General features: G+C 40.3%; 2 protein-coding genes across 2 annotated transcripts; one reads left to right on the top strand and one right to left on the bottom strand.

The window, feature by feature from the left end:
• The first annotated feature begins 7052 nt into the window (after positions 1 to 7052).
• On the top strand, positions 7053 to 14975 carry LOC311507187 (uncharacterized protein). Its single transcript, XM_084571444.1, has 11 exons — positions 7053 to 7530; positions 8144 to 8416; positions 10082 to 10381; positions 11099 to 11209; positions 11310 to 11378; positions 12547 to 12582; positions 12657 to 12695; positions 12791 to 12829; positions 12904 to 12951; positions 13340 to 13387; positions 14863 to 14975. The coding sequence occupies exons 1-11, from the start codon at positions 7443 to 7445 to the stop codon at positions 14922 to 14924; spliced, it is 1113 nt and encodes a 370-aa protein (XP_084427570.1). The 5' UTR covers positions 7053 to 7442; the 3' UTR covers positions 14925 to 14975.
• A 19-nt stretch (positions 14976 to 14994) lies between these two features.
• fam114a1 (family with sequence similarity 114 member A1) lies at positions 14995 to 26325 on the bottom strand (the record flags this gene model as incomplete). The annotated part of the gene is given in 14 exon segments (XM_084571433.1): positions 14995 to 16791; positions 17120 to 17173; positions 17696 to 17768; positions 18064 to 18203; positions 18352 to 18582; positions 19675 to 19760; positions 21504 to 21693; positions 21781 to 21933; positions 22047 to 22181; positions 22893 to 23125; positions 23489 to 23573; positions 24251 to 24574; positions 26268 to 26285; positions 26287 to 26325. Coding segments are annotated over 14 exon segments (1890 nt in total). The 3' UTR covers positions 14995 to 16662.
• Between the last annotated feature and the right edge of the window lie 1166 nt (positions 26326 to 27491).

Here is a 27491-nt window from a genome sequence, read left to right as displayed (position 1 = left end):
AGTTCAGAAATCACACTGAGGGGAAGATCAAATATCCTACATCTAATGCCTGAACTACAACAATAACCTGCACTGAGCCTGTTCTTAAATATATTCTCTTGTACCTAAATCCCTAATCTCGTCAGGATGTTACATTCAATCTCTAAACTCTCTACATTGGATTCTGCGGTAATGCAGAGCTCAAAACAGAAATAAGCCAGAGTACAGTATCTCTCAAGTGATTCTTGTCCGAGATGACGCTGCAGACTGTCAAAACGTCTGACACGGAGTATGGTTAATGCTCATGATATGGAACAAATCACTGGGGTTTAAAGAAAAGTTTATTGCTGATAAGGACACCCATCTTTTTACTCCCGGTCACACACACACACACACTTCTCACCTCGTCAGCATTTGCACAGGCTCCTACTGCAGCATTAAAAGTGACAGATGTGAACTGTTAGCTACGTGTGACAGATGCTTCAGACTGTGCAACAAGACAGATGGATGACTATGGAGCAAATCACCTGTTTGATTGCATACATAATTTAAATGGGCTGAAGGTGAGCCGAAACTCCAAATACGAGACTATACATCTGAAGATCTGCCAGGGCTCCCTGGATGCTGCAGAGTTCATTATCACCTCGAAGACTTGTGGACAATAAACACAGAGATTTGCTATTATTTTGGTGCCCTTCTTGGTTTGTGCCAGAGTAAAGTTCACAAAGTCAATAAACGAAAAGATTTATAAAGGGAGGTTTAAGGTATTTGATAGAGTTTGGCATTTGACAGTGAGGAACTAATGTGGATAGTGCAGCTAGATTTCAGATTTCTTGCTGTTTGTTGCTGACTGTTGGAAGTAAAGATAGATACCACTGTTACGTCTATACAATAAAAAGCTACAAGGGGATGTTAGCTTAGCTTAGCTTAGCATAACAACTGGAATAAGGGGGAAATACACTGATCAGGCATAAAATTAAAACCACAGACAGGAGAAGGAAATAACATTGACCATCTTGTGTTAATACAGTGTTCTGGTGGGAAACTTTTGAACCTGGCATTCATTCATGTGGATGTTACTTAGATGTGTACCACCCACCTAGACCAGACCAGACACCCCCACCCCATAGCAATGATACTCCTTGATGGCAGCAGCCATCCCCAGCAGGATGCAGCCTGACACAGGTACGCACATAACGGTTTAGGAACTACTCAAAAAAACATGAAAAACAGCTCAAGGTGTTGACCTGGCCTCCAAATTCAATAGTTCCCAAACTGATCACGTATTATCTATGGGATGATCCACAGAGGCATCTCCCCTCAACCCATAGGACCCAAAGGACCCCATTAAGAAATTCCTGTCACCAGACGCCCATTCCCTGATGAGTCAGAAGCACAAGGGAGACCTACACAATATTACGAAGGTCAGAAAGGTATTAGGTGGTCATGATTGGTGTAGTACTCAAAAATGGATAAAGGTGTTGAAGGTGAGTGGAGCTGAGGTGGGCGGATAGCACCTTGGCAGATAGCCAGTGACAACCAGTGAGGGAACCCACCTGTCATTTAAAACTCACAGAGCTCTACAGGAATTGATTCGGTTTTGGAGCCAGTCTCAAGTGGACTTACAAAAAAAAAAAACACCTTTTGGCACTAACTGTTTGGCTTCATTCCTCAGCACTGGCTGTTGTCACTTGCACTTACCTTGGCTCTTACATTTTCTGTTGCACATCATACATCAATATCTCTCCCTTCATTCTTGTCTTCTTCTCTATCAACTATCCAATAAAGGTACAACTGCCAAAGTCTTGCTTTGTCAAATCAAAGAAAAATCCACCCACGGCTTAATATTTGTTTAAGCTTTACCACAATCACCTTGCACCTTTTCACAGAGCCAGGTTAGCTATTTATACATAGTCTGTCAGCTCTTTGTGTTGAAATTAAGTTAAGTTAAGCAAGTGCTTCACAAAATGTCAAAAGATTCCTTTAATGCATTCTGCCCATTCGTTTTCACCTTATCTATCTTTATGGTGATGTTACATATACCTTAACAGTAAGGGGTAAACTAAAATCTCTCCTGTAGGTTGTTTTCCGCACTATATATGAGGGCAATTTGCTCTCTAGCCGCCAAGACGTCTCTGAGCAGACAGGCACATCGTCAATTGACATCCCCATATTTAGCCCCCGCTGCTGGAAAAGCAGTGAAACAGGAAGTAAAACATCCCAAAAGCATCCGAAGACTGTTTGAACACCTGGCTTTTTCTCTCAGGCGCTCTTTCTCTGAGGACACCTTCGGCAAGGTCTCCTGCAAGTCCTTCTGCTGGAGCTTCCAAGCAATCGACTCCAGTTAGGATTTATTGGATTTCTGGCAGTGCTGGCAGCATATCCTATCTTGCAGTTGAGCCTAAAGGGAGATTTCCTTCCCCCCCTTAATGCTGGTGTGTAACTTAATCACAGCACGATCACACAGCAGTTTACAAATCGCACACGCAAACACAGCAAGGAGGCAAAAACAATACCTGTGTTCTTCGGACCAGGCTTCCGGGAGACTCTGGGATCCTGGAGGGGTTTCCAGCTCGTCCCCTGGAAAATGCAAAAATGCGGAACGTTCAGTTTCACCTTATCACAGCACTGACCAATTTGATCAGGATGTTTCACACCATCTGTTATCTTCTAACTCCCAGCTTGTGCCATCTGTGTGAGGCTGAGAGATAACAAACTAAGCATAACATGTAAAGTAAAAAGGGTAAAATGACTGCTTTTCTCATGTTAATATATGCGGCCCATTATCTAAAATCTGGAATTTTGATTAAACGCAAAAAGCAATCTATCAATAACAAGAGATACACTAAGATATTAAAAACATCCTGTCATCCGAAGCCTGTGGTTCTATATCTATTTAGTTTTATTATATAAACCACTTCACAGCCTCTGCCTCAAAATTATAATTTATATTTGACCTGGACAGTAAATCAAGCCTGAACACTTCTCCATTTAATTATGAGCGGGCCGAATCATCAATCTGTCAGTAACATCTGGTGCATTTGATAGTTAGCCAACTGTGATGAAGAGCGCTTCGTCACTTGAATTTGTAAATATGGCACCATGCACTTTTGGCTGCTAGAGTATGGGAACACATTCAACTTAATAATTGCACAAGCACTTTAATAGGAGCAACAGCACTTTATTGTAGATTTGCACAATACATTTTGTCACATTGCGTTTTGCACATTGGTATGGCTGTAGTTTGCACTATTGAGTGTTGAAATATTTGTCTCCAAATTTATTGTCCTTTTGTAACCTTGGATTGACTGGCAGGTGCTGTGTGGGCCACGCAGCTCCATCTGGAAGAGAGGGACAGGGGAGTAAAATATGCAGCCATGTTTTAACTGATAAAACAATGAGCAAGAGCTAAGCTAAAGAAGTGTGATGGTGGATCTAAAGTATAATATGTTGCTCTTTAGGTGTATGTAGGTGCAATGTGCAATGAGGAGGTGTATTATGTACTCACCGGTCTCTTTGTCTTCAGGGTGTTCGGGCAAAAGGCTTCCCAAGACAACGGACCCCATGTTTTAAAGTTCCGGGGGTAACCAAGTGTAAATTGGCGTGGGGGGGTTTGGATATGTGTGTTTCATTGTTCTAAATGTAATGTCGTTTATATAGGGTTGTGAGGAAGTGCGTGTATATAATTGAAGAAAGGAAAAGTGTGTTAATATGTGAGCAGGCAGTGGATCCCTGTCGATGAAGTCTCCCCAGGTCATTTGCCGAAACACAGTATAAAAAGGCACCATTTTAACAGATTGAGTGTTGCTGGTCTGATGCTGGGTGATTTCACGTATGGATGAATAAAAAGCCTCGTCTGTTACACACGCCAAACCTGCCTGTGGGTCATTTTATTGCTGTATCATTCAGCCGTAATTGTGGTCCATCTTACACCAACTAAGATGCAGATCAGCAGCATAATTTCCAATAGACTTTTAAAAATGTATAGTAACTGGATGATAAATTACACAAATTTACTAAATTTACAGGGCCATCATGCACAAATAAATAATAAATAATAAAATATTGTAAAATATTAATTTATTATTGGAAACTTTTGTCTCTTTTGTATGCTTTTATATTCATAACTTGACCTGTTTTTCTCAAAAGCATTTTATTTATGCTTTCTGACTCTGATTTGGTCTTACCCTTAAATACTTACTTATAAACTTTTTATTCAAATAATTTAAATACATTTAAATTTAAATAAATAAAAAAATTGACTCTCAGCCACCTTAGCTGTAATTAACTAGGTGTACGTATACCAACTGAACACATACACTCACACTGTACACGTGTACACATTGCCCTAATTCTATTAACAATCACAGGTAGTAGGGCGGTAAGTACATTTCAACTCGATGCTGGAAATATTTGGAAACGCTCCACCTACCTGGCAGCTTTGATTTTTATAAAAGCAACAGAAAGTGATTTTATTTATTTATTTATTTTTTTAAATCATTATTAGTTCTGGCAGCTTCTCTCCTCCTCTATAAGCTGCCGACTGAGTCCTGAGAGAGGCAAGCTGCTGTGGAGCAGAGATAAGGCTTCCACCTGCCAGCTACACTCATCGCTGTGATTGTGGGCTCGAGTGTGTGTGTTTGTCTGCGCCTCTGCGTGTGTTCCCATCCCGGGGTCCACCAAGATAAACGGCTCTCAGGAACCCAACCGTAAAATCTGAGCTACGCTAAACGCCCGACAGAGATCAGACCGAACGGTACAAACGTTAAAAAACAAAACAAACAAAAAAAATAAGTATTTACAGACGAGATTAGGATTATAGTAAGATAAACAGATCTGTGGATATTTTCTCACAATTACGTGAAACCTTCTAATTGTTTATAACTTTTAATCTTAACCATGAGAAACAATCTAACACGTGACTTACAGTATGTACAATACATTTTATACCATTAAACTTAATTTTAAGATACTGGATCGTAATTATAATGCTTCGTCTTAATGATATTTATTGTACAGTATGTTCCCTCTGAAGGTTAAGATAGCATTTCATACTATAAGATAAATTACTAAAAATCTATAATTATTCCATCTATATGCCCATGAGGGAGGGTATGCCGATGAAGGGATTTATAGACGAAACAAGCTTGTTTAAAAGTTTTAAATTTTCAAAACTCAATAAATGGTACTTTTCTAAAATGGCACAATGGTGAAATGAATGTTTTTTTTTTTTTGTCAAACATCTTGATGGCTTTTTTATAAAGTTGTTCTATGGGTTTTAGTATAGTGGTGCCAAAAAATGACCATATTGTAAAATAGTACTCAATATGAGACAGGATCTTGGCAGCGTCAGCAGAGATAAAGGGCCTGATTTGTTGAAAAATGTGCACGTGGAAATTTGTAGTGTTGGTCACTTTTTTTAATATGTTTTTTAAGAGTCAGATTGGAGTCCAATATTACTCTGAGGAACTCGAATTGGGACTCGAATTGGACCTCCTAAATAGATGTTAGATCAATTCTGCTCTACTGGTGTTTTAGAGAATATCATACAAAGCCTTGTTTTTGTGTGTGTGTGTGTGTGTGTGTGTGTTAAGCATAAAGTAGGTGTTATTGAACCAGTCTAGTACCTTGTTTAAAGCATTTGTAAGTTTGGTTGAGTTGATGTCATGATAAACTTCTCTCACAAGTGAGATTAAGATAAATAATCTTAAATTAATAAATGGACTATGGGATAATTATGACTTATCATAATATAATTATGAGAAACCTTCTTTGAATTAGGGCGGCACAGTGGCGTGGTGGTTAGCACTGATGCCTCACAGCAAAAACTGGCCGCATGTGGGTGTGAATGGTTGTCTGTCTCTCTGTGTTAGCCCTGCGATACACCCTGGACAGGACACGATAGACTGGTGTCCTGTCCAGGGTGTACGCCGCTTCTCGCCTGATGACAGCTGGGATAGGCGACCCCTCACAGGACAAACGGTTACAGAAGATGCATGAATGAATGTTTGGAATTATATAATCATTAAATGCAAAGCCATTACTACGAGATAAAAATTCACACCTATCAAATAGTTCCTCATAACTAGGAGGTAATAGGTCCTAACTATGAGAAAAACAAGTTAAAAAAAAAATGAAAATAGCATCCCCAGAGGTCAAACCAAAGTAATGCTTATGTGATTTAACATCAGCAAGTGGAACAGCAAGTGGAACAGCTACTACAGTTTAGTGGTGTTTTGAGTGCTGTAACGCTTTCTAGCCGGGGATGTCCCGCAGGCTTGGAGCAGAAGGGACTGTGAGGTCCCACACAGAAAAACAGCCTTTGGACAAAATGCTCTTCCTGTAAAGGCAAGTAAGATCTGGAACAGTCTTTCACTCCCACATTACAAACCTTCAAAACTCACCTCAAGCAGTGGTTGAAAGCTAACCAGTCTTGTAACCACTGACCTGTATTTTCTTAGTAATGTACTCTCTTGTGGTGTGCTCTTATTGTGATCCATCATACTGTACCTCTCTGATCTCCTACAACCACACGTCCCGTTCAAGTCACCCAGATCTGGAGACCACTATCTTCTAGTTGTCCCAAGAACAAGGATGACGCTCAGGGGGGGATTGTGCTTTCTCAAATGCAGCCCCCCTAAGCTCTGGAACAGTTTGCCTCCGAGTAATAGGCTGGTCCAGACACCGCCTGTTTTTTTAAAATCCGTTCTTAAAACATATTTTTGCTCTTTCTTTGTCGGTTACTTGAGTTTTGGAGCTGATCTTTGTAATTGTGCTATAGTTTGTTTTAATGTAGTACTTTTAATTTAGCTTTATTTTAACCTCTTCATTTGTTTGTGGGAGGACTGTTTATATATATTTAACATTTACTGCACCATTTGTTGTTTTTAGATGTGCTTCATAAATGAATTGCCATTGACATACCACAAATGATCTTGGTTTTCCACTTTTTTCTGTATGAAGAATCATCTTTGTCTGTGTTACACCCACACAACACATTATCCTTCGTCTCTATGTTCCAAGTCACTCAGGACGTACAATAATTAATACTGTTCAGCTTAATCTCATTGTAGGAGACGACCATCACAGCTACCATCTCTCCCCACATACGGTACGTCTACCCAAACACGCCATTCCTACTTACGTGCTGTTGGTAGAAACTCTTTGTGGTCCCTGCAGCTCTCCATTTCTCACGCTTTCTGAGCAAATGACAGGAAGTGTAATGTAGGAAGTGAAGCTGCTTCGAGTTGTGTGCATGTGTCTCTTTTGCGCCTTCGCCTGCCTCCACATGAGTTATGACCTGCATTGTGAGGGCGTCGTAAACTTCACCAGAGGCTGCTATGATGGCCAGAGACAGGGTGTGAGAGCACGTGCTAATTTAAAACCTGATGAGGAAGGAGACACCACGAGCCACAAGTCATGCCTGGGTGAACAATGTGTATGTATGATCTTATGGTTCAGAGATGACAAGAGCAGCCCTGACTAAACTTCTCCTGCTCGTGATCCTCGCCTTCATCATATGCCTCCCTGAATTCTTCACGGTATACAAAGGTGGGTCATCTAAATGGCTTCAGGTGGACATTTGTCCTCTGTGCCTGTGTGTGTGTCTGTGTGTCAACATGCTTCATTTCACTTCATTAAATTCTTCGAAAAGGGGACGGCTCCTCACGTTGGCGCAGTTTTCAAAGATGTTTTGTTAAAATTAAATTGCAAAGTCACGCTCTAGACGAAGTAAACTTTATTCTGTGAACGCACTTTGACTTCCTCTTTATGCAAGGCTCACTCTAATACGACCTACGTCTGTCGTTCTTTCAGAGATAACAATCAGACACAAACATAGCTTCATACAACGCTGAGTGACAGCTGCTTTGAAAACATTGCCGCGTCGCGTTGCCTTGCAAACACTGTTCTTTATGAGAGCAGCTCGCTCGAACCTTTGTACTGATGCTCGTGTTTGCCGTCAGTGCTTTTTCTTTCTCTTTCTATGTCTTCCTCCGTCTCTCTCTTTCTTTCTCTCTGTCAGATACAAAACTGGAGGCAAAACCTTCCATTTTGAGATCTTCCCCTGATTTCTAACTTGAGAGCGCCTTGTTGTTTTTCCACTATTACGCCCGCTTCCGCCGAGAAATCGCTCTGATTTTTTTTCTCCCTTTATCCTGTTCAGTATCAAAAGCGAGCCTCGTCTGCCTCCCCTACCGACCCTGCCGAGAAGGGAACCAGGCGAAGAAAGAGGGAGATGGGAAGACTGGAAACGCTGCGATTGAGGGAAAAGATATGTGTGACCCTACCCAGGCTCCACATCGTGAAATGTGGGAGCAGGCCTGCGCACAGGATTATCAGACATCAAACTCCTCCAGCGTGGGTCTAAACATGAGCTCGTTCGTGTGTGAAACAGAGATGGACATGGCACAATTATACAGCAATATCTCATCTTCAGGTACAACGCGGGTTAAGATTAAAGTTTTTGCCTGGTTCAATGTCAGTCTCGTGTCAAGGCTAAAATATCAGGCTAGTGACTGCTGAATTTGACTTTCTTGTTGCCCAATAGGGGTTGAACCACTTTGGATATTTTAAAATGGACTAATATGTGATGAAAGTCGAGTTGACGTCGACTAGTCGATGGCGTCAGTAATGAAGACAGGAAGTAGTGCTTTGTAACAATGAAATCTATATTCTTGACCTGAATACATCACACAAAGGAAGCTACGGAGGCTTTTCTGCAAGGTAGCTGAAGCTTGAACACAAACTTCTGTCGCTGTAGCCTACATCAACACCATAAACACCTTCAGAGATGATGTAGGCCTACGTGTCTCTGAAGGCGAATATAAACAGTGTCAACTAATGTAACACAACACTACAGAAGTGGACAAAAAACACATGAGCTCATCAACTGTGCGCTGCAGATATGTACAGCAATATATAAATTAGCACTGTCAGTAGCGTTTAATAGCACTTCACAGCGTGTTGTGAGATAGCGTATGTGGCCGGGATATAAAAAAATAAATAAAATGCGGTATATCTGCGAACCATTTTCCGTGTAGGTATAGCAGCTAAGGTCTGATAACTTTATACAATGAAATTCCCCAACAAATTGTTTAAGTACAGCCTCCTTCTCTCCGTTACCGCAGGTGAAGTTGTTAATTGACTGTGGCTGAGAGGATTTGGACCGTTCCTCTGCTAGTGTTAGTAGCGGATGTGCATTGTGCAGTATTTAGGTATATTTCAGGACTGACTTACATATTCTGCATGTCACGGTAGAATGGGCTTCGTCTTTAGTGAAGTATTTCCACACACTTGATGAACCGCTGCTAGTTTGCTGCAATGACCCGCTGGGCTCCTCACCTGTCTTCTTCGAGGCGACGTCCCTCTTGTTGTTATTGTCACGTGATCAGCGACTAGTCGACTTCCTGCTTAAAGCGTCACGGTACAGCAGTAAAGTCGACTAGTCAACTAGTCTAGTCGACTTTACTTTCGACTAGTCAACTAGTCGACTAATTAGAGGTTGTAGGCTATTCAATAACCACAAAATAACCACAAAAAAATGATATCTTTCTTCAGTATGAATTGTGATTCCCATCTTGCGTTTATCAATTTTGTTTATAAATTAATCTAATAATGAAATTTTATTCAACAAAAAGCTGTTTCATTTTGGATTTGGCACCTCGCCCACATCGTATCCTGATGGATGTTGCTGCCTCTGATTATTGGCAGTAGCCTATATTAGATAAACTTGAGCTAATTAACGTAATGGCTAAACCTAAAAAAAAAAATTGGCTGTGTGGGGCTTTCTGCAGCTGGTGCCTGTATTCAGCCAGTTTGTAAGACAAAGTGTTTTCTGTTGTTGTAGTTCGGTAAAACAACAGAGTGGTGACTCTTCTCAAGAGAAAAAGATCTCCTCAGTTTAAGACTCTCATTAAGCTTTAATTCATGTCATATCATTATACCTGCTAAGCTTAGCAGCTCAGTTAGCTTTTAGCTCTAATCACAGCCTCACAGAGCTAGCACGGCTGTAGACTCTCCATCTGCTTTAATTAAATACCAGTAGTCGATTTTAGGCCTCTATTTCCCATCAGTGTTTTCATCACTATCTATCCATCCACAGCCCACAAGTATCTTCTGGAGGTATCAGTCGAGATTCAGCTCAGCGACGCAGAGACTCTGAATCTCACCTTGTACGGCCATAGTAACCACAGTTCCTTACACCTACACCCACCTGAGGAGGAGGTGGCGGCGAGGGAGAAGGGTGATGGTGAAGGACGGAGCGAGGCATTCTTCTGCTGTCTCCCTCTCCTGCCAGCGTCTGAATCGGCCAATCAAAGCCGCTGTCTCCTTTGGCTCGCCAATCAAACAGTTTTGACTGCAACAGCAAAGGAAAAGCTGCCATGGAAACGGACACAGAAAGGTTGGTGTCAGGATGAGGGAGCTGCACTTCCTTTGTTCCCCATGTGGCCAGTGTGGCTTTCACTGTAAGATGTGATAGGAGAGAGGGAGGAGAAACAATAGGAGACAAGGAAATTAGCCGATCAGTTTTCATTTCATTCAGAGCGGCCCTCTCTCTTATGGTCCACAGCGGAGTCATTTTTTTCAATAGAGCACATTTCCTTTGGTTCGTCTTCTCTGGGCTCCAATCTCTGCTTTTTGATTTAGTCCCCCCCCCACCCATCTCTCGCTCTGTCTCTCTCTCTGCGCTGCATGATCTTTTCAAGACTACAACACAGCTTAATCTACTGTACCTCCACGCCTGTATTGATTTTGGCTTGTTTTCTTTCTGTTCCGCTCTCCAACTCTCCCCCATGCGCAAAGCTATGACTGTCATATTTTCCAGTGCGCGTGATGGAAGTTGGATATCCATCTTGCAGTTTTTTCTCCCTCATTTCCACCAGACGTTTCCCTTCTCTCCTCTGCATTACCTTTTCTTTTTGCCCCCTTATTTCTCTTTGTGTCTTTACGTCCTGTTATTATTTCCCTTATTTGTTTCTGTCAGAAGCATTTCTTGTTTTATTTCCTTCAAGAGTTTGGCATTTTATTAACTAAATGATTAATCATTTGACTATTTGAGGGTCTAGTCCCGTTAAATCTAAACTCTGTCTCCGTCTCCATCTGTCTCTTTGTCCCCCAGACGAGTGGCAGTGTGTGTTCAGGGTGCTCTGGCTGACTCTGGTGGGCCTGGTGTTGCTGACGGTAGTCACAGCCGTGATCGGACGAATCTACTGGACAAAACGCTCGAGCAGTAAGACGCACAAAAAAACACACAGTGTTATCTCACTGAGGTAGTTTTTTTTTTTTCTTTTTCTTACAGCTCACGTGAAAATGTTTCTTCTCTTTTTTAGGAAAGTTGCGACTGCGTCATGCTGGTTACAACACCTCTGGTCAGCAGTTAAATGGTAAACATGTAAAAGGTGTGTTCCGAATTTTTGCCACCACAAAAGACATTTTCTACTTCAAAATCTGTTACTTTCATTTCTAACAAACATAAAGACTCTTTCCCACATCTCTCTGTGATTGGAGTATTTTGTAATAATCAATTTAAAAGACCTTTTCTGTGACCCAGGGGGCAATTTGGGACAAATGCACAAACACAAACTAAAAAGGCAAATATTAACATGTAAGAAAACAACAGACTGTATATAAAAGGAGGATGTAGCCACAGTGATATCCCACATTGGTTTCTAGACCGCTATTTAGAAACCTCAACTCCAATAGTGGCTATATTTAGGGAAGAGCGAGGAGTGAGGTTTAAATCTGACTGAGAACCAGAGAACGGCTCGCCAGTCACTCCAGACCAGAAATCAATCAAACTAGACTGTCTGTCTGACTCTCCCGCTTGGGAGAAGCTCACGAAAGGAAGAGGACCAAGTATGAACATCTGGTCACAAACTGCCAAGCACAGGGCTGGAAGGTGAGATGTATGTCCATCGAGGTTGGCCGCAGAGGGATTGTGTGGCACTCACTTTACAAAGCCCTTAGTGCACTGGGCATTACAGGAACAGCAAGGAGCACAGCCATAGAGAACACCACTGAAGCAGCAGAGAAAGCCTCGAGGTGGCTCTGGATCTGGAGAGGAGAACCATGGGGGCAAGCAAGCGCAACCTGAACACAAGCCGTGGTCTGACCAGCCCAGGCTGATTCACCTGGGAGAGGGTGTCTGATAGTTGAAAGACCATTTGACCATCTCTCGTTCTGCGGCTGTTCACGTGTCGTCCTACTACTAGAATAAGACACTTTGTCTTTCTTTCTCTTACAGGACAAATATTAATACTGTCTCACTCTATAAATTGATAATCCATAGATCTAAAGATCAGGCCATTTTTATCGTAATGCAGAAAAGATCTCAAAGGATAATTATGCAATTTACCAGGGTTTAACAGTTTTATTAATATTTCTTATCGTGTTGCGGTTGTGTTGTGACTTTCTGTGAAACACCGCTGAAGGTTGGTTCTCAGAAGTAGAACGTGTTTTTTATCAGAAGTGTAGGAGGAGACCGCACACATTCAATGATTCATTCTGTGTGAAACAAGTTCTCATAACTACGTCTGATATATATGTTTCTGATGCTCTTTCATCTAGATGGTGAGAAGCAAACAGAGATGATCACTCCAAATGGTAAATTCCACAATAATAGTTATTTCACATTAGAATCTATTTAGGGATTCTAACTATTTCTTATTGCCCAACAGGGACAAGGATCCACTCACGTGGGTTTCAGTCTTGGTCAGGTTAGTGTTTAAATGCAAACATAATCAATAAAAATATTTTTGATCGATCAGCTGTTTCACTCCACTGACAAATTTTATCTTTTCTTTTCTTCAAGGAACTGTTCTCTCACCTATTCCTGAAGTTGAAGTTCAAAGTAAGGTCACACTCCCACTCACTCTGATAAATTAGCCCGATTACAGCATCATAACCGTTTCATGTGTTTATCAGATGACATAGAAACTCTGCTGGAGGGAAATGACGACAACTGCTTCACAGGTACGATACTTACCAGAACAATCATACAAGTCCAAAAACGGAACAGCCACTGTGTGATTTTGTTGATCAGTTTGTTCCCACGGATGACCACAAAAATAAAATACTCTGGTTAGAAACCAAACGATGCATTCGGAGTATAACTTAAAGGTGCAAACAATCCGTTGTGTTTCTTTAACAAGTTCTAACAGACAAGATGAAATGCACTGCCTTAATCACAAACCATTTGTAAAGCTTATTTTTTAACATTTGAATGGGACATACTGTGATTTTTTTCCCACCTATTCCTGAAGTTGACAGAGAAAGTTAAGGACACACTACCGCTCACACTGAGAAATTAGCCCGATTACAACATCATAACTGTTTCATGTGTCCCCTCCCAATTTTTCAGATGACATAGAAACTCTGCTGGAGGGAAATGTCGACAACTGTTACACAGGTATAATAATTACTGTAACAATAATAAGTCCAAAACGGGAACAGTCACTGTATGATTTTGTTGATCAATTTGTCCCAACAGATGACCACAATACTCTGGTTAGAAGCAAAACGATGCATTCATAACTTAAAGGGGCAAACAATCTGCTGTGTTTCTTTAATGAGTTCTAACAGAGAAGGCCATTTGTACAGCTTATTTTTTTACATTTGAATGGGACATACTGTGATTTTTTTTTTCCACTGTATGCAAAAATCATCCCTATGTGAGCTCAGCTTAGGACTCATTTAAACAACAAATCTTTTTTTTTTTTCACTTTCGTGACGAGCTGATGTCAGCTTGTCACGCATTTCTTTAGACCGTTATCTGCCTGCAAAGACAAACTACACGTATGCACATGCTGTCTTTCTCCGTCACTTGTATTAAAGGCATTTAATGTACTCCAGCATACGAATTAACAAGGTTGCAGGCAGTAGTTTAACGACTACTGAATAACATTTAACTAGCTACGTCACTGCTGGTGGCCATTTCCTGACAGTAGACCTTAGTGCATTTACCGCTAGTAACAAAGGTATAGATTGTACTTACTATTAATTGTACTTACTTATATAAGTATAAACAGAGGCATCCTGTTCTAATTGTTGTAGTTGCAGATGTTCCTGCTGTCCACTCTCGATTTGAAGAGTACTGGCTTCCTGTCCATTAGGGGTTGAACGACTTCAGATTTTTTAAATTTTGTCTCATATTGTAGCGTCTCACACAAATGAAGCTACGGAGGCTTTTTTTGCAAGTTTATTGAAGCTTGAACACGGGCTACTGTTGGCCGTAGCCCACAGCAACACCATTAATACCGTCTGTCTGACACCTATGCGACTCTTGCAACACGCTCTACAACTTAAACACATGAACTTAAAATTAGGCCTACAGTGGAGCTGGAGATATGTTTATCTTAAATAAATCGGCACCATCAACAGCGCTCTATTTTGTTTCTTTAACTCTATGGAGGCATAAAAATATAGAAATGAACATTATAGACCCATCTTAAATCCAGGTTTATATTCATGTTTACTCTTACCTGCACATACCGCGCACTGCAGGATATGTTTACACGTATGCACTGATCAAACAGAATTATGTGAAATGATTTAAAGGACTGTGCAATGCATCACATGCATGCACACAGACATATGGTCATCCTCGTGTGTTTGAACACCACAAACAAAACAGGAACTCACTCACAGAGGAACTGCTGTCATTCAAACACTCCACACGGCACCTTAAAGTAAATATATATATATATATATACATACATATTTGTATATTAATGTCACTCGTGAACCGATTTATTTGCTGGTTGTATCGTATACTATACGTTGTCCAGTCAGCAGCCTGGTTAAAGCCAAAAAGAATGAACTGCAACAGACAATTAAACGTCAAGTGTGTTAACTGCTTTCATTTCTTTTCTCGTCTGTCTGAAGCAAATCTTCACCATCGAGCCCATCCCTCCACCTCCTCCATCACAGAGGAGCAGGCCTGGTGACGGAGGAGCAGCCAGAGGACCACTTAAATTATCAGAAGTGACTGCATCACCTTTACCATGAAAATAAAAATATCTGACCCACCCAATGATGATTAAACTTTATTTATTTTCAACATTTCATCTTCAGTCTTTGGGCACTTCATTAGAAGACAGATTTAATACATCAGTAAATGACCTAACGTTAAACACATGAATTGGACATTTCTAAATCTGCAGTCACTTTGTATTCTGCAGAAGACATACAGCTGACAAACAGCCTTACTCCATCTGGTTATAGCTGAAAGGAGCCAAAACCCTTTGACTGGACTGAATGATATTTTCTTCGGCCTAATGGCTTTCTTGCCCACATCAATGCATCTCTTAAATGGGAGAAGCAGAAGTAAAGAAGAGAAAAAACTCCAGAGCTAAATAAATGTGTGCAGGAACGAACCCATTGAACCACATATTCAGATATGGATATAAGAGCTGTAGGACTGCTGAATATGTCTGGGGAGTATATAGATGTAGATCGAGGCAACATGTTACAGGTTTAAAGCTTTTGATCGGAAGGAAAATATGAAAAAAACTGAACACACTAGCAACCAGTTAGCAAAGCTTTGCTTAGCTTAGCATAAATACCAGTAACAGAGATAACTTGGTTTGGGATGCCATATACTAAAACAAATTGCATGTGATGATAACGGTGATGATGTGAACGTGCAAATCTGTGGCTTTACAGTGGATTTTATTTTGCTGCTACCGTAGAGCACGAGTTGAATCGGCCAGAAACACAACTACAGTTGGATGATAATAATGTTAGGCTAATGTACTAGACTACTACTCACTGACCTACAAAGTGGTCACAAAATCAGTTATAGCGTAAATTTTAAGATTTCTTATCATTATATTATATTCCACGTTATTTCCAGTGCAGCCAGGCTAACTGTTTTGGTGGCATAACCTAATCTATAGTTATCTCTACATTAAAACATAATTAGAGACTAATTTGCCAACATTACGCCCTTTATTTGTACACAAAAAAGGAAAAAGATGCTATTTTTATTTTATTTATTTTTTTTAAATGTAAAGTACGGAAATGTGTTTGTTCAGTAAACCAAACAGGCTGAGGATGAACTATAAGGTAGTGTTACTTCATATAATTTAACATAAAAAAAAAACGAGTAAGAAATCACTGTGTATAATCATTAATACTGGCATTCTGTCTCAAACCAGATTAAAGCCGTTCAGCAAAATAAATGTAGTGTTAGTCAATTTGTTTTTGTTTCCAACTGAAATAAAAAGGAGTGCAAAGTAAGCTTGTCACACATTAAAGCAGAGTGCCTTCCTTCCAATACAATCAGTCATTTTCAGTTTTTGGTTCAGCTGTTGGAGGCGACGCAGAAACATCTTTGTTTGTTACAATGAATGAGTCACACTGAGCTTGAACACTGTTTGATTCCTTAAAGCAAAATATCATCAGCAAAAGAGACAAAATAACATTCGTAGATATGAGGTGGTGGAGACACACGTACGACTGACCCGCATGTGGGCCGTTAATTAAATTGTTATCTTCAAGATTATATTCTCTCTCTGTATATTTATATATATATTTATAACAATGTAGTCTGTCTGCTCCTACTATATGGCACTTAATGTCGATAAAAGCACTTAATCTGGCATATCTATTCCCTATTGTTTACTGTACAACAACAGATATATTAAGACAAGCGGGTGAGTAAGTAGTAGTAGTGTGTGTGTGTTAGTGCTGTATCTGTGCTGCTGCTGGCTCTGTGGCAGCTTGGCAGTGTTGGCTCTGGATGTGGGAGATCTGCAGGACGGGCAGCAGCAGCTGAAGTGCATTCTGGATGTAGTTGGTACTGTTGGAGCCCTGCAGACAAGAAAGATCCAGGTATGTCATTGTCATCATCATCATCATCATCATCATCTGTTCCTATATCTTTAATCAGACTGAGAGGTTATTTTGGGTGTATCTTTAAAGGATTAAAAACAAAGAAGAAGTATTGTACACTTACATATACGAAACTTATAAAATATTATAAAAGAGAAACAAAATTAAATGTCGTTTAATCAAGTGTATTTTAAGTTTCTAAACATCCAGAGCACGTCTCCCCTGATTTTCCGGAAGCAAATTTCTAGCGGCCATCTTAAGGCTGAATCTGCTACATCATTATAATCCTGAAAGTTTGAGGACTCACCTCCAGCAGCACACTATCCACCAGTGGATTTAAATCCTCTGCTTTCTTCTGGCCCTGAAAGAGAGATGGCAACAATGAGATCATTAGAGTGAGATCAATATAAAATCAGTCAATGCTTTCGCTAGTTCCAGTGTATAGATTTAGAATGGATCGCATGGTGGGAAAACAAAGACAAACATATATATATCTCACTGTCAACATAAAACAACAAGAATAAATTGATCCTACATAATAAATATGCCTGATAAAGCTTATGCTATGCCTGAGCTATAAACCACTGCTCTGTGTCTGATAGTCTTAATAGCATCAGTGAGTCACGTATTCTGATTGATGACATGTTTCTTTATTACACACTGCCTTGGCGCTGTAAAAACTCATTAGCTTCTTGAGTTTATCCACATCAGATTTACAATTTATTCATCTTTGGAGTGTACTTTCCAAAAACAAAAAAATCACCAGCTGTTACAGGAAACAATTTATTCTTTATTAACATGTATTTAAATATTAAAATATTAAGAGCTACAGAAAGTATCGGACTGTTTCAATTTTTTGACAGGAGCACATATTATCACGTACCCCGATGAGAAGCAGCGTAGCAGAGAATTTCTTGGCTAAACACTCCACCTCCTTACACATGGCACATGTCAACCTGGAATAAAAAAAAAAGATAATATGGATTTAGTTTATGCAAAACCTTGCAGAGAAGTGCTCCTAAACACACACTAATCCTTGGTTTGACCTAACCTTCTTCATAAATTGTAATGATTTAATGATGTCCCCAAAAAGTAGGCAGGTCCTTGTAATGCAGCTGTGTAAACAGATTTATGTCCTCAGGCTATGGGTAATACAAGTTCACATACATACACATACACATACACATACACACATACACATACACATACACACACACACACACACACACACACACACACACACACACACACCTGGTGAGGATGTGTGCCTGTTCTCTGGCTGGTTTCTCCAGGTCTTGACCGTGGAGGATGAGCTCCGCCACCTTGTGGAGCTGCTCGATACTGCGAGCCGTCACTTCTGCCAGACTGCCCACCGATGAAAGGTAGACAACCTGAGGAGAGAGAGAGAGGGTAGAACACACAAACACACGCACAAACACACACAGAATAACTTCAGATCAGATCAAATAAGCCGTTGGCAGCAGGGGGAAAGGTGATTAAATTAAAAGTTGAAACTAAAGGTTGCTGAGTTGACTTCACCTCCACAGATCTGGGGTCGCTCTCTTTGGCCTTCTTTTCTTCCTCTCCTTCCTCCGTCTCCTCCCCCTCGCTCTTCTTCTTCTCCCCGTGCTCCTCTCCATCTTTCTTCTCCTCCTCCTCCTCCTCCTTTCTGTTCTCTCCTCCTGGCTGGTCCTGCGTTTCCCTGCCAACTGTCTCCGTAGTGACAGGCTGCTCAACCTCGCTCACCCAATCGTGGGCCCTCATCCGAGCCTGGAGATGCATAATTACCACCCGTCAGCGCTGCATAGTGAGAGATCGCCATCCTGATATATGCTAATTAGATGCATGTACATGGTTCTATGCTAATGTCAGATATGTATATGTGAATGTAATTATGCAGAAGGACTTCAAAGGTGATAACTTTTATATTACCTCTAGGACTGCAGGAGGGAACAGTGGCTGTGCTTTCACGTGATGCATACTATATGTGTGTACTTCTTTAACTTTGTAGATCTCTTAAAGTGGACAGGAAGGATGCTTTTTTGTCAATATATAGGTTTGTGATGAGAAATGTGCTTTTGGAGTTACTTTCTAATGAAAGGTTGTGATCCACTTTTTGTTGGACTTGTTGATTAAGTATCTGTTGAAAAACAGCCAACAGAAGGAGGAATTCTTCCACTCACTGACTTTATATAAAGATGGACAAACCCTCTGTGATGTTGCCCATAGATTTTCTGTTTTCCATAGAGTGGTTTTGAGACAGGTTAGGGTTGGGTGGCGCAAGCTGATTCCATTTTGGCTGCGGTTGTCTCCACTTAACTCTTGGCTAATTCAAAAACCGCTGAGGCAACACCCACTTGTTGCTCAAGGCAGCCACGTTCCTATTTATGCATAATTTTGGGTCATATAATCCCCATGAATGGGGATATTAGCTTTAGAGACCAAAACATTATTTATTTTTTTAATACTAGGCTGTAGAATTGGACATTTTAACATGGACGTCTATGGGGAATGACTCACTTTTGGAGGTAGCCTCAAGTGGCCATTTGAGGAACTGCATGTTCCACCACTTAGTTCATCAAAAGTTAATGGGTGAACGTAAAATAATAATGTTTTACCTTTGTTAATATAACATTGAGAACATTTAGTAGCTACCCCTCTATATTTGCACCCCAGTAAACAATAGTATAGATCTCTCCAACTTTCTTGAGGTCAACATTAAAATAATTTGCTTCCTAACTCATAAAAACATTGCAATTGTACTTAAAAAAAATATACTTTTGGGGTTTCTTTTTAAATAATTCCTTGCTGTAAATGCCCAGTGTATATACGCATATTTATGTTCTCTGTTGTGTGTGTGACCTTGTTGAGTTTGTCCGGTGTGGCAGCAACGTGAAGTTCAAACAGCAGCTCAGTAAGAACGCTAACAAACTCCTCGCCATCAGCAGCTGTGAAAAACACACAGACACACACATCATGTCAGTTTACTTCCATTAACACAGCACAGAAGTCAAGGTCATTGATGCAACATGCAGACTTGCACCACATATCAGTAATAGTTTGATTTCCTCCCATGCTGAGATCACTATTATGATACTGGGCTGATTCTTGTTTTCATGCCAGGTGAATTCAAACACCTGTATCTAAATTACAGGTAGGGCTCAACATGTAAGGCACACATGCAGATTTTATGCCTTGAGCTGATGGATTGTTTCTGTGAATGCTGTACGTCAGTGGCCCCTGAACACCAACACTGGATCAGGCACCGAGTTCAACCCTCCAGGTAAAAGAACACCTTTGAAGTGTGCACTGCTGTGACATCGCCTGCAGGTGTCTGTCACGTGTTCACATAAAGCCTTTAAAAAAGTGAAGTGAGAAGAGGCTGGTGAGAAACGGTGTGCTAAAACCAAAACTTGGCATCTCTTTGGCACATAGTTTTACTTTGGTGGAACATTTTTATACGCCTTTAGCAGACGCAGAAGATCAGAAACAAAACACATCAAACAAGAACAATCCCACAAGGATTGAAGACTTCTGCAAAGGGTACAAATGTATTTGGATTCCAATGGATTTGATTTTCCAACTCTAACACAAAAAAATCTTGCTTTATTTTGGACAGTTTAAACATCTGTTGACTCTCTTCTCTTATGAAATGTCTCAGCCACCCTTCAGCTGCCACTCTGATTCGTTGTTTCTGACCTCAATTGAGACATAATGTCACAGACTGACGGCGACATGTCCGAGCTGATGTGGTGCTTAAGACACAGTTGCAGGATCAGATAAAATGCAGTGCACTTATTGTGATTTCCAGGAAATCTGTGACCATGTTGCCGGTTAAGCCCGTCTGTCACGTCACCTGTTATCTGTGACAGGGGTCTGCTTGAGCTGAGAGAATGTGGAACGTTATCAGGGGGTAGATTGAGTCAGAAAAGGAGTTTGTTTTATGCAGAAAGAAGGTTAGTCTGCATCTCCCTTAAGTAGTTCTTCATCCAAAATATAACTACAAAGAAATGAGTGGCTTTGTGGCTGAAAAATTCACAATTTTGTCTTGTGTGCTACATGTATGATAATGAAACTTCCATGACGGTACTTTTTGTTTTACAATTTAACAGAAATATTCCTATTTAAAGGTAATAAGTCATTCAATATGTGCTAACTTGCGCGGATTTGATAAAGCCTATTAAAAAAATAAATAAATAAATTGGTGTGAAAGGTTTTTACAGAGGGGATTTTGAAGCCTTTAAAGACATTTTTGTGAAATTGTTTTTATTTTTATTAAGACCACTATTGATGGTTAAATATTTTAACTAAGAGAGATCCCCGCTTGATAAATTATATTACCTTCTGACATTTTATGTTCAATTATGCAAATAAGATAACATAAGACAATCCTTTAATTTAGGATTTAAAGTCAGTGAGTAAAGTAAAGGCCTTTATAGAGTCTTACTCATTTTCTTATCTGATCACATCCAGCATCAGGAGGTGTGCTCTGTTGGATGTCAGCAATAACATGATTTTTATTTTCTGTGCTAAGAAACTGAATTAAAATTCAACCAAGGTGAAACACAAGTTCAGATGAAGGTGCTTCTGATTCTACACCAGCATGTCAAAGGTCACCTGATCCCGGGTCAGTGCTCAGGGGCCACCTCTACCTCCAGCAGGTGCAGTAGTAGCTGGTCTGTGTCACTCACGTAAGGGGGTAGAACAGTGTAATTGGGAACTTAGATCACCGTTATCCTTCGTCTGTCCTCCTTCCTCCTCCCCTCCTCCTTCCTCCTCCTCCTCTTCGTCTTGCTTAATGAAAATCTCTTTGATAAGAATCAGCTCCTTCTTCACCTCCTCCTGCTCCTCTTCCGTCAGGGAGGAGAGGAAGGCTTGAACCTAAGAAAAGATATACGACTTTAAACACCACCGTTTTAAACCGACTCTTCTATAGCTCTTCTATATTTTCTGACATATATGACTTACCTTTGCTTCACTCTCGTTGGACAGGATCTCCAGCGCCTCGAGGTGTGACAAGCCCTGGTAGTCATCAAAAAGAATACCGTAGTGAGCCGTGGGAGCACTGATTGGCTGGTTAGTCAGACGGGCTCGCTCCTTCTCCTTGGCTTCCTTCAACATCTATAAAAAAATAAATAAAAAATCACAGTGTCACATCAATATCAGCATCAATGCAGGTCTATAAGTTTAGAGAAATTATTTTTCCTGAGTGTGGGTGTTGGGTGGTTTCATACCTGACTCAGTGAGGCCGTCTTCTGCATCAGGGTCTTGGTCTTTTTGAAACCCGGGTCACTTTCTGCAAGAACAGTCATGGTTTTCTTTCCAATGAACTCCAAGGCATCCAGACCTCCACTGATCACAGACTTGCCCTTAGACACAAACAAACTATCATTAGTGGCCCTGCAAACTATAGAACAGGTTTTAATGAAACGCATAAATTCCTAAGTCACAATTATGAGAGTAAATATTACGAGGAAGTCAACATTTTTGCATATTTATTTAACATTTTAAATTAAATCTCACATTTATTTATTTTTAAATTAAAGTAAATGTTCTGTTTCTGCTACAGCCTGATTTTTGTCACATCCACAGCCAAACAAATATTAACAAAATATATTTGTAGGTTTTCTCCAAGCTACTGTGAACTCAAGTGGAATTAATATAAATTTGTCTGCCGAGTCAAAACAATTCTATATTAATCCTCCAGGGTGTGTCCAACACTGAACAACTGAACAAGTATTTATTAGATACTTTTGTTAATGTTTCTGTAACGGATGAATGCAGGAATTTGCTTTAAGATTTAATTTTACTAATCATGCACTGCACTGTTTTGCTGTTACCAGTACTAACACTGGGTAATACTTCTGAAAACTAATAGAATCTATAAATAAATGTTTTACATCCTTATTTATCTCTTATTAAATGTGTTTCTTTCTCAGATCCTAGAAGTGAAAGTTTTAAAAGAACTTTCTAGGTTTTACAGCAGCACACTTAATAAAAAAATCTGTTTTTGCAGTAGCTAGAATCTCTCAGAACTGGGTTTCTTTTTTAAGTTTTGCTGTGTGTGTGTCTTTACTCACAGTGTTCTGCACAGCGTGTGTGATTGTAGAGAAAACGCCTCTGCTAGGAGCCGCAGCGGCGCCAGCAGGAGACGACTCCTCAGAGCTCGACATGTCAGCCTCTCCGCTTTCACCTCCTCCCTCTTTCTTCTCCTCCGCTCCCTCCTCCTCTTCCTGCGCCTCCTCTCCTACCGAGGCCCTCTGGAGACGGAGAGCCTCTCCCGCCTTCACCTTAACTGAGGTCAAGCTCTGACCTGCACACAGCAACGATGTCCATTAAAGACCCACAGGCGTGAGGAGGGGGCGTTTGTAATTGTGTCCAAAACCGTAAATATGTGTCGTTGTTAATTGAGGGAGATGGAGAAACGTGACATGACAAAAAAATAGTCACAAACTTGTTGTGTCCCAAAAGATATAAAGAACTGAAACCTTCACTTATTCTGTACAGCTGGAAAATAAGAGCATGAGTGATAAAAAGGTGGTGACACTATTAAGGTGTGTGGGGAAGGGGATTATAAAGCTGCCCCACAAACAGTTTGGAAAAGACCATAAAGCTGACTTAGTGCAGAGATGGGAAATCAGGAACTGGGGAAAATAAGTTAAAACAGAAGACATACCCACTGTGGATGTGGCGCTGCTCAGAAGAGATTTCCCCCATGAACTCCAGCCTCCCCAACCTTTTTCTTTCTCCTGGAGTGAGCCCTGCACACACACAGACATTGTTTGAAAACACAATTCCTTGTCACTTAATTGTTTGGTCTGTAAAGTATTAGAACATAGGGACTAATTACACAAATCTCCAGAGACAGCTGATAGTCTTTTGATTATTTCAACACAGATTCCAAATCCTAAAAATACAAAACTCTGACTATCACTTGACACAAAGCCTGAGAAGCTTGATCTACTTTCTTCTTGACATTTCTTCTTGCCTAATTCATAATCTTTCTAAGAAACCTTTTTAAAAACAGAGATTTAATGATATAAAACGTAACAGTCAGATCTCAAATATTGATATTCAACCGTAAAAATTAAAATAAATCTATAATATAGTAGAGACTGGTCCTAAAATTTAATGAAAATTTATTCAAAAGTACAATCAGAATCATAAAGAAGTCAGTGTGGGATTACATAAAAAGTCACAGAGTCTGAATGAATCCACAAGAGAACTGTCTGATAAGATGCTTTCCACTGCCTTCAAAACTGTGTGCTGGTACTCCCACCAAATTTAAAGTTTCCATTTTAAATTTATTTAATAAATAAATAACTCTTCGCATCATTAAATTTGAAAGCATCCTCAGTTTGCTAAAACTTTTGCATAGAGCTGTGTGTGTCAGTAAAATAAAACTCAATCTGCAAGAAGAGAAATCTGAGCTACAGACCTCCGCGTCCTCCTCTGCAGCCTCCGCGTCGGGCTCCAGGCTCACTGGTTGGTCACATATAGTCACCTGATCCTCAGTGGGAGGCTCTGGTTGGTCAGCCTGACCCCCCGGTGTGTCGGTTTTGACTGAGGCGTCCTCTTGTGGCGTCTCCTCGGTGGTCTCTGGAAGATCTAAACTCTCAGGGGTGAGAGGAGGCTGCAGGGGGGCTGAGGGCAGCGTGGTGGCTGCTGGGGCATCCTGACAGGGGCCAGGGTCAGTGACAGGGGGTTGGACAGGTGGAGCGGTGGGGTCTGCATCAGAGAGGGCAGCCTGGGACATGGTGATCTGGAAGAGAAGACATCTTTAATTTAAAATGGTTTCAGATGAGGAACTGCAGATTTCTTTAGCCTGCAGCCAAAAATAAGTAAAACAGAGTTTTCTTACGCTCACTTTCCAGTTCAGTTCATTCTAATATAGCAGCCCTGCGCTAAATCCTCCTTCTTATGTTGAAACTGAGAAAGAAACCCCTATTACTTTGGAAACTGGGGTTGTGTCGGCACAAGACACCACATCCTCTAGAATAACGCACTGCATCAGAAGTTCTCTCGGCTATTTTAAACAAATGCCTAATACCATAACCTTCATGAAGCTTTGGGATTTAGTGCAGGACTGTTAGATTTGAATACATTTGTTTTCACTAGTGTACCTAATGAACTGGCAAGGGAGTGTATGTATTTCATATGTTAAGTTCTTGCACATATGCGCGGTTGTTTTTCATTACTCACAGATGGATTAAATATGAGCGGAGCTCCGCTGGGAATTCAGCCCAAACTCAGAACTAACAACACTCTTAACTGTGTAAAAGAGAAGACATCAATCCATGTTGGGTGCAAGGTCTTGAATGCAAAGACACCTCCTACATGTACTGCTCTCACGGTGCTGAGATTAACCACCCTGGTAGCACAAAGTTCAGGCTACGCAAATAATTAAATCAATGTGAAATGAGTCATTTCGGCGTGTTACCAAACACCTTATCACGCCTGGTTTTTCTTTTTCTTTTTTTTTTTAAGGTAAAAAATGATGCATCCTAATAAGCTGATGCAAATTTTCTTTCTCCTGAATCACAAAATCACTGCAGCTCACTGTATTTTTCAGTGAATAAGCCATAGAGGTGACTGAAGCAATTAATGTTTGATGCTTTTAATGAAACTGGTAGCCTAGGTAGATTAGTTACTGTTTACTTGACCATTTTACTTTTTGCATGAAATGTAGAGCCACATTTTGACACTTTTGTGCAAACCGTCTCGTCTCTTTCATCAACCGCAGCAGCGATAATAACTCCATGTTCAATGCCGCCACCTCGTGGCCAGTTGCTGCCCATACAATCATATGTTGTGATTGTCATCCGGTATTTTCTTTACATTTTGTCAAGTTTGTTTAACACTGTTTTCCTGGCAGAAAAAAATGACGTTTAGCAAAACATTATCTGTAATAAACTATATGTAAAACACAGTAAATAACTAGCTTCACAATATATCTGTATGTTTTCATTTAAGAATAAAGATAATGCATTTCGACAGTCTTAAAAAACAATTTATAAGGAGCCTTGAGTGAGCTGTAGCGATAAGTAATAAATAAAACCTGTCATTTAAGGTTCAAATAGTCCTGACACATGGATAATTTGTTGTCTACATTCAATAGAGTCTTTAAACTGGTGAAATTATTAATTTCATGCTGCTGACAGTTATATAGGCGTATGCAAAAGATTGGTCTGCTTCTTTTAGGCTGGTTTAAAACGTTATTATAGCATGACAACAGCGTGGAGAAGAAAACAAAGACCACTCTTATACTGTTATTCAAAGCCAACATCACCAGTCTCCAGAGTCTCTTTACGGAAAAAATACGTTTTCAGCAATGAGGCAAATAAATGAATCGCTAGCTTGGTTGCATACCGGTGTCCCTCGGTTAAAACAGACAAAAGGAAACTTTTAAAGCTCAAAGACAGTTTTGTTTTTGTGAAAGTGACAGTGCAGCTCACCCGTTTGGTGCCAGCCAGCGGCTCCTCTTCCGCCCCGCCACGTCGGCAGGCCTGTCATTGACCGGGCTGAGCCGAAGAGTCACGAGCACCAAGATGGTTCACCGCCTCACGACGACGACGCTAGCCGCGAGCTAAGCTAACGCCACAGCAGACACGACGACACGCGGGATCGTCCCACGAAGTGTCAGCAGCACAGACCGGTCTTCACTGTAATAAATGTCACTTGTTCCAGAGTTTAGTTTAGAGTTTTAATTTGGGCCAGTCAACATGAAACGACACATTCATGCGTCAAATCTTGGCAAATTTGAACATGGACAGGGGGTGAGACATCTCGCTTGTTTTTGGACACTCACGTTTGAGTAAGAAAAACATTTAAACTGCGTGGCAGTTTATCGCAACGAGCAAATATGATTTTTAATCGTACGGAAGCCTGTAATACCCAAATAGAAACATATAAGATGTTTTAGGGATTAAGCATGTTTCTTATGTATGGTATTCGAGAGGCCGGTACTGTGGCTCGTTGGTCTAGGGGTATGATTCTCGCTTAGGGTGCGAGAGGTCCCGGGTTCAAATCCCGGACGAGCCCAATTTTTATTTGTTTATCTATTACTTAATCCTGAAGACAAACATGGAGGTCTGATTAAACATATGTTTTTACTATTTATATTTAATAAAACGCAAGAATAAAGCTGTATTTTTCATTGATCGTTTACTTCTTAAAGTGAAATGATAAAAATCACATCCCATGTTGGTGACCGGCCTTGTCCATGTAGGGGAGAGTGCTGTAGTCTTATGTGTCATCATGTAGCCCATATGTGCTTCATGAGTTTTTAAAGCTTTGAGCAGGGCTAAGATCATTGAGGCATCTACTTTTCATGACCAGGATATATTTACACGAAGAAATATTTACCTATATATATAAAAAAATATATATGAAAACAGTTTTTAACCTCTTCTATTAACAAACAAAACACACAACAATCCATTCTGCAAATATTACCAATAAGTTTATTAAGTGGTATGAATATTCTGTTCAGAAATGCACAATTGCAGACAAACCTGTACAGTTATATGTTCACAGTTTAACGCGTTCCCTTTGAATTGCCAACGTTTAGATTAAAAAGAGATAGAGTTTATTATAGACACAACATTATAGAAATGTATAATAGTATCAAAATCATGCTTAATAAAAACCTTTAATTGCCCTTTCAGTCTAATAATCAA

This window comes from Chelon labrosus (assembly GCF_963514085.1).
Source record: "Chelon labrosus genome assembly, chromosome: 2".
Lineage (NCBI taxonomy): Eukaryota > Metazoa > Chordata > Actinopteri > Mugiliformes > Mugilidae > Chelon > Chelon labrosus.
This window is presented reverse-complemented; position numbering and strand designations above follow the sequence as displayed.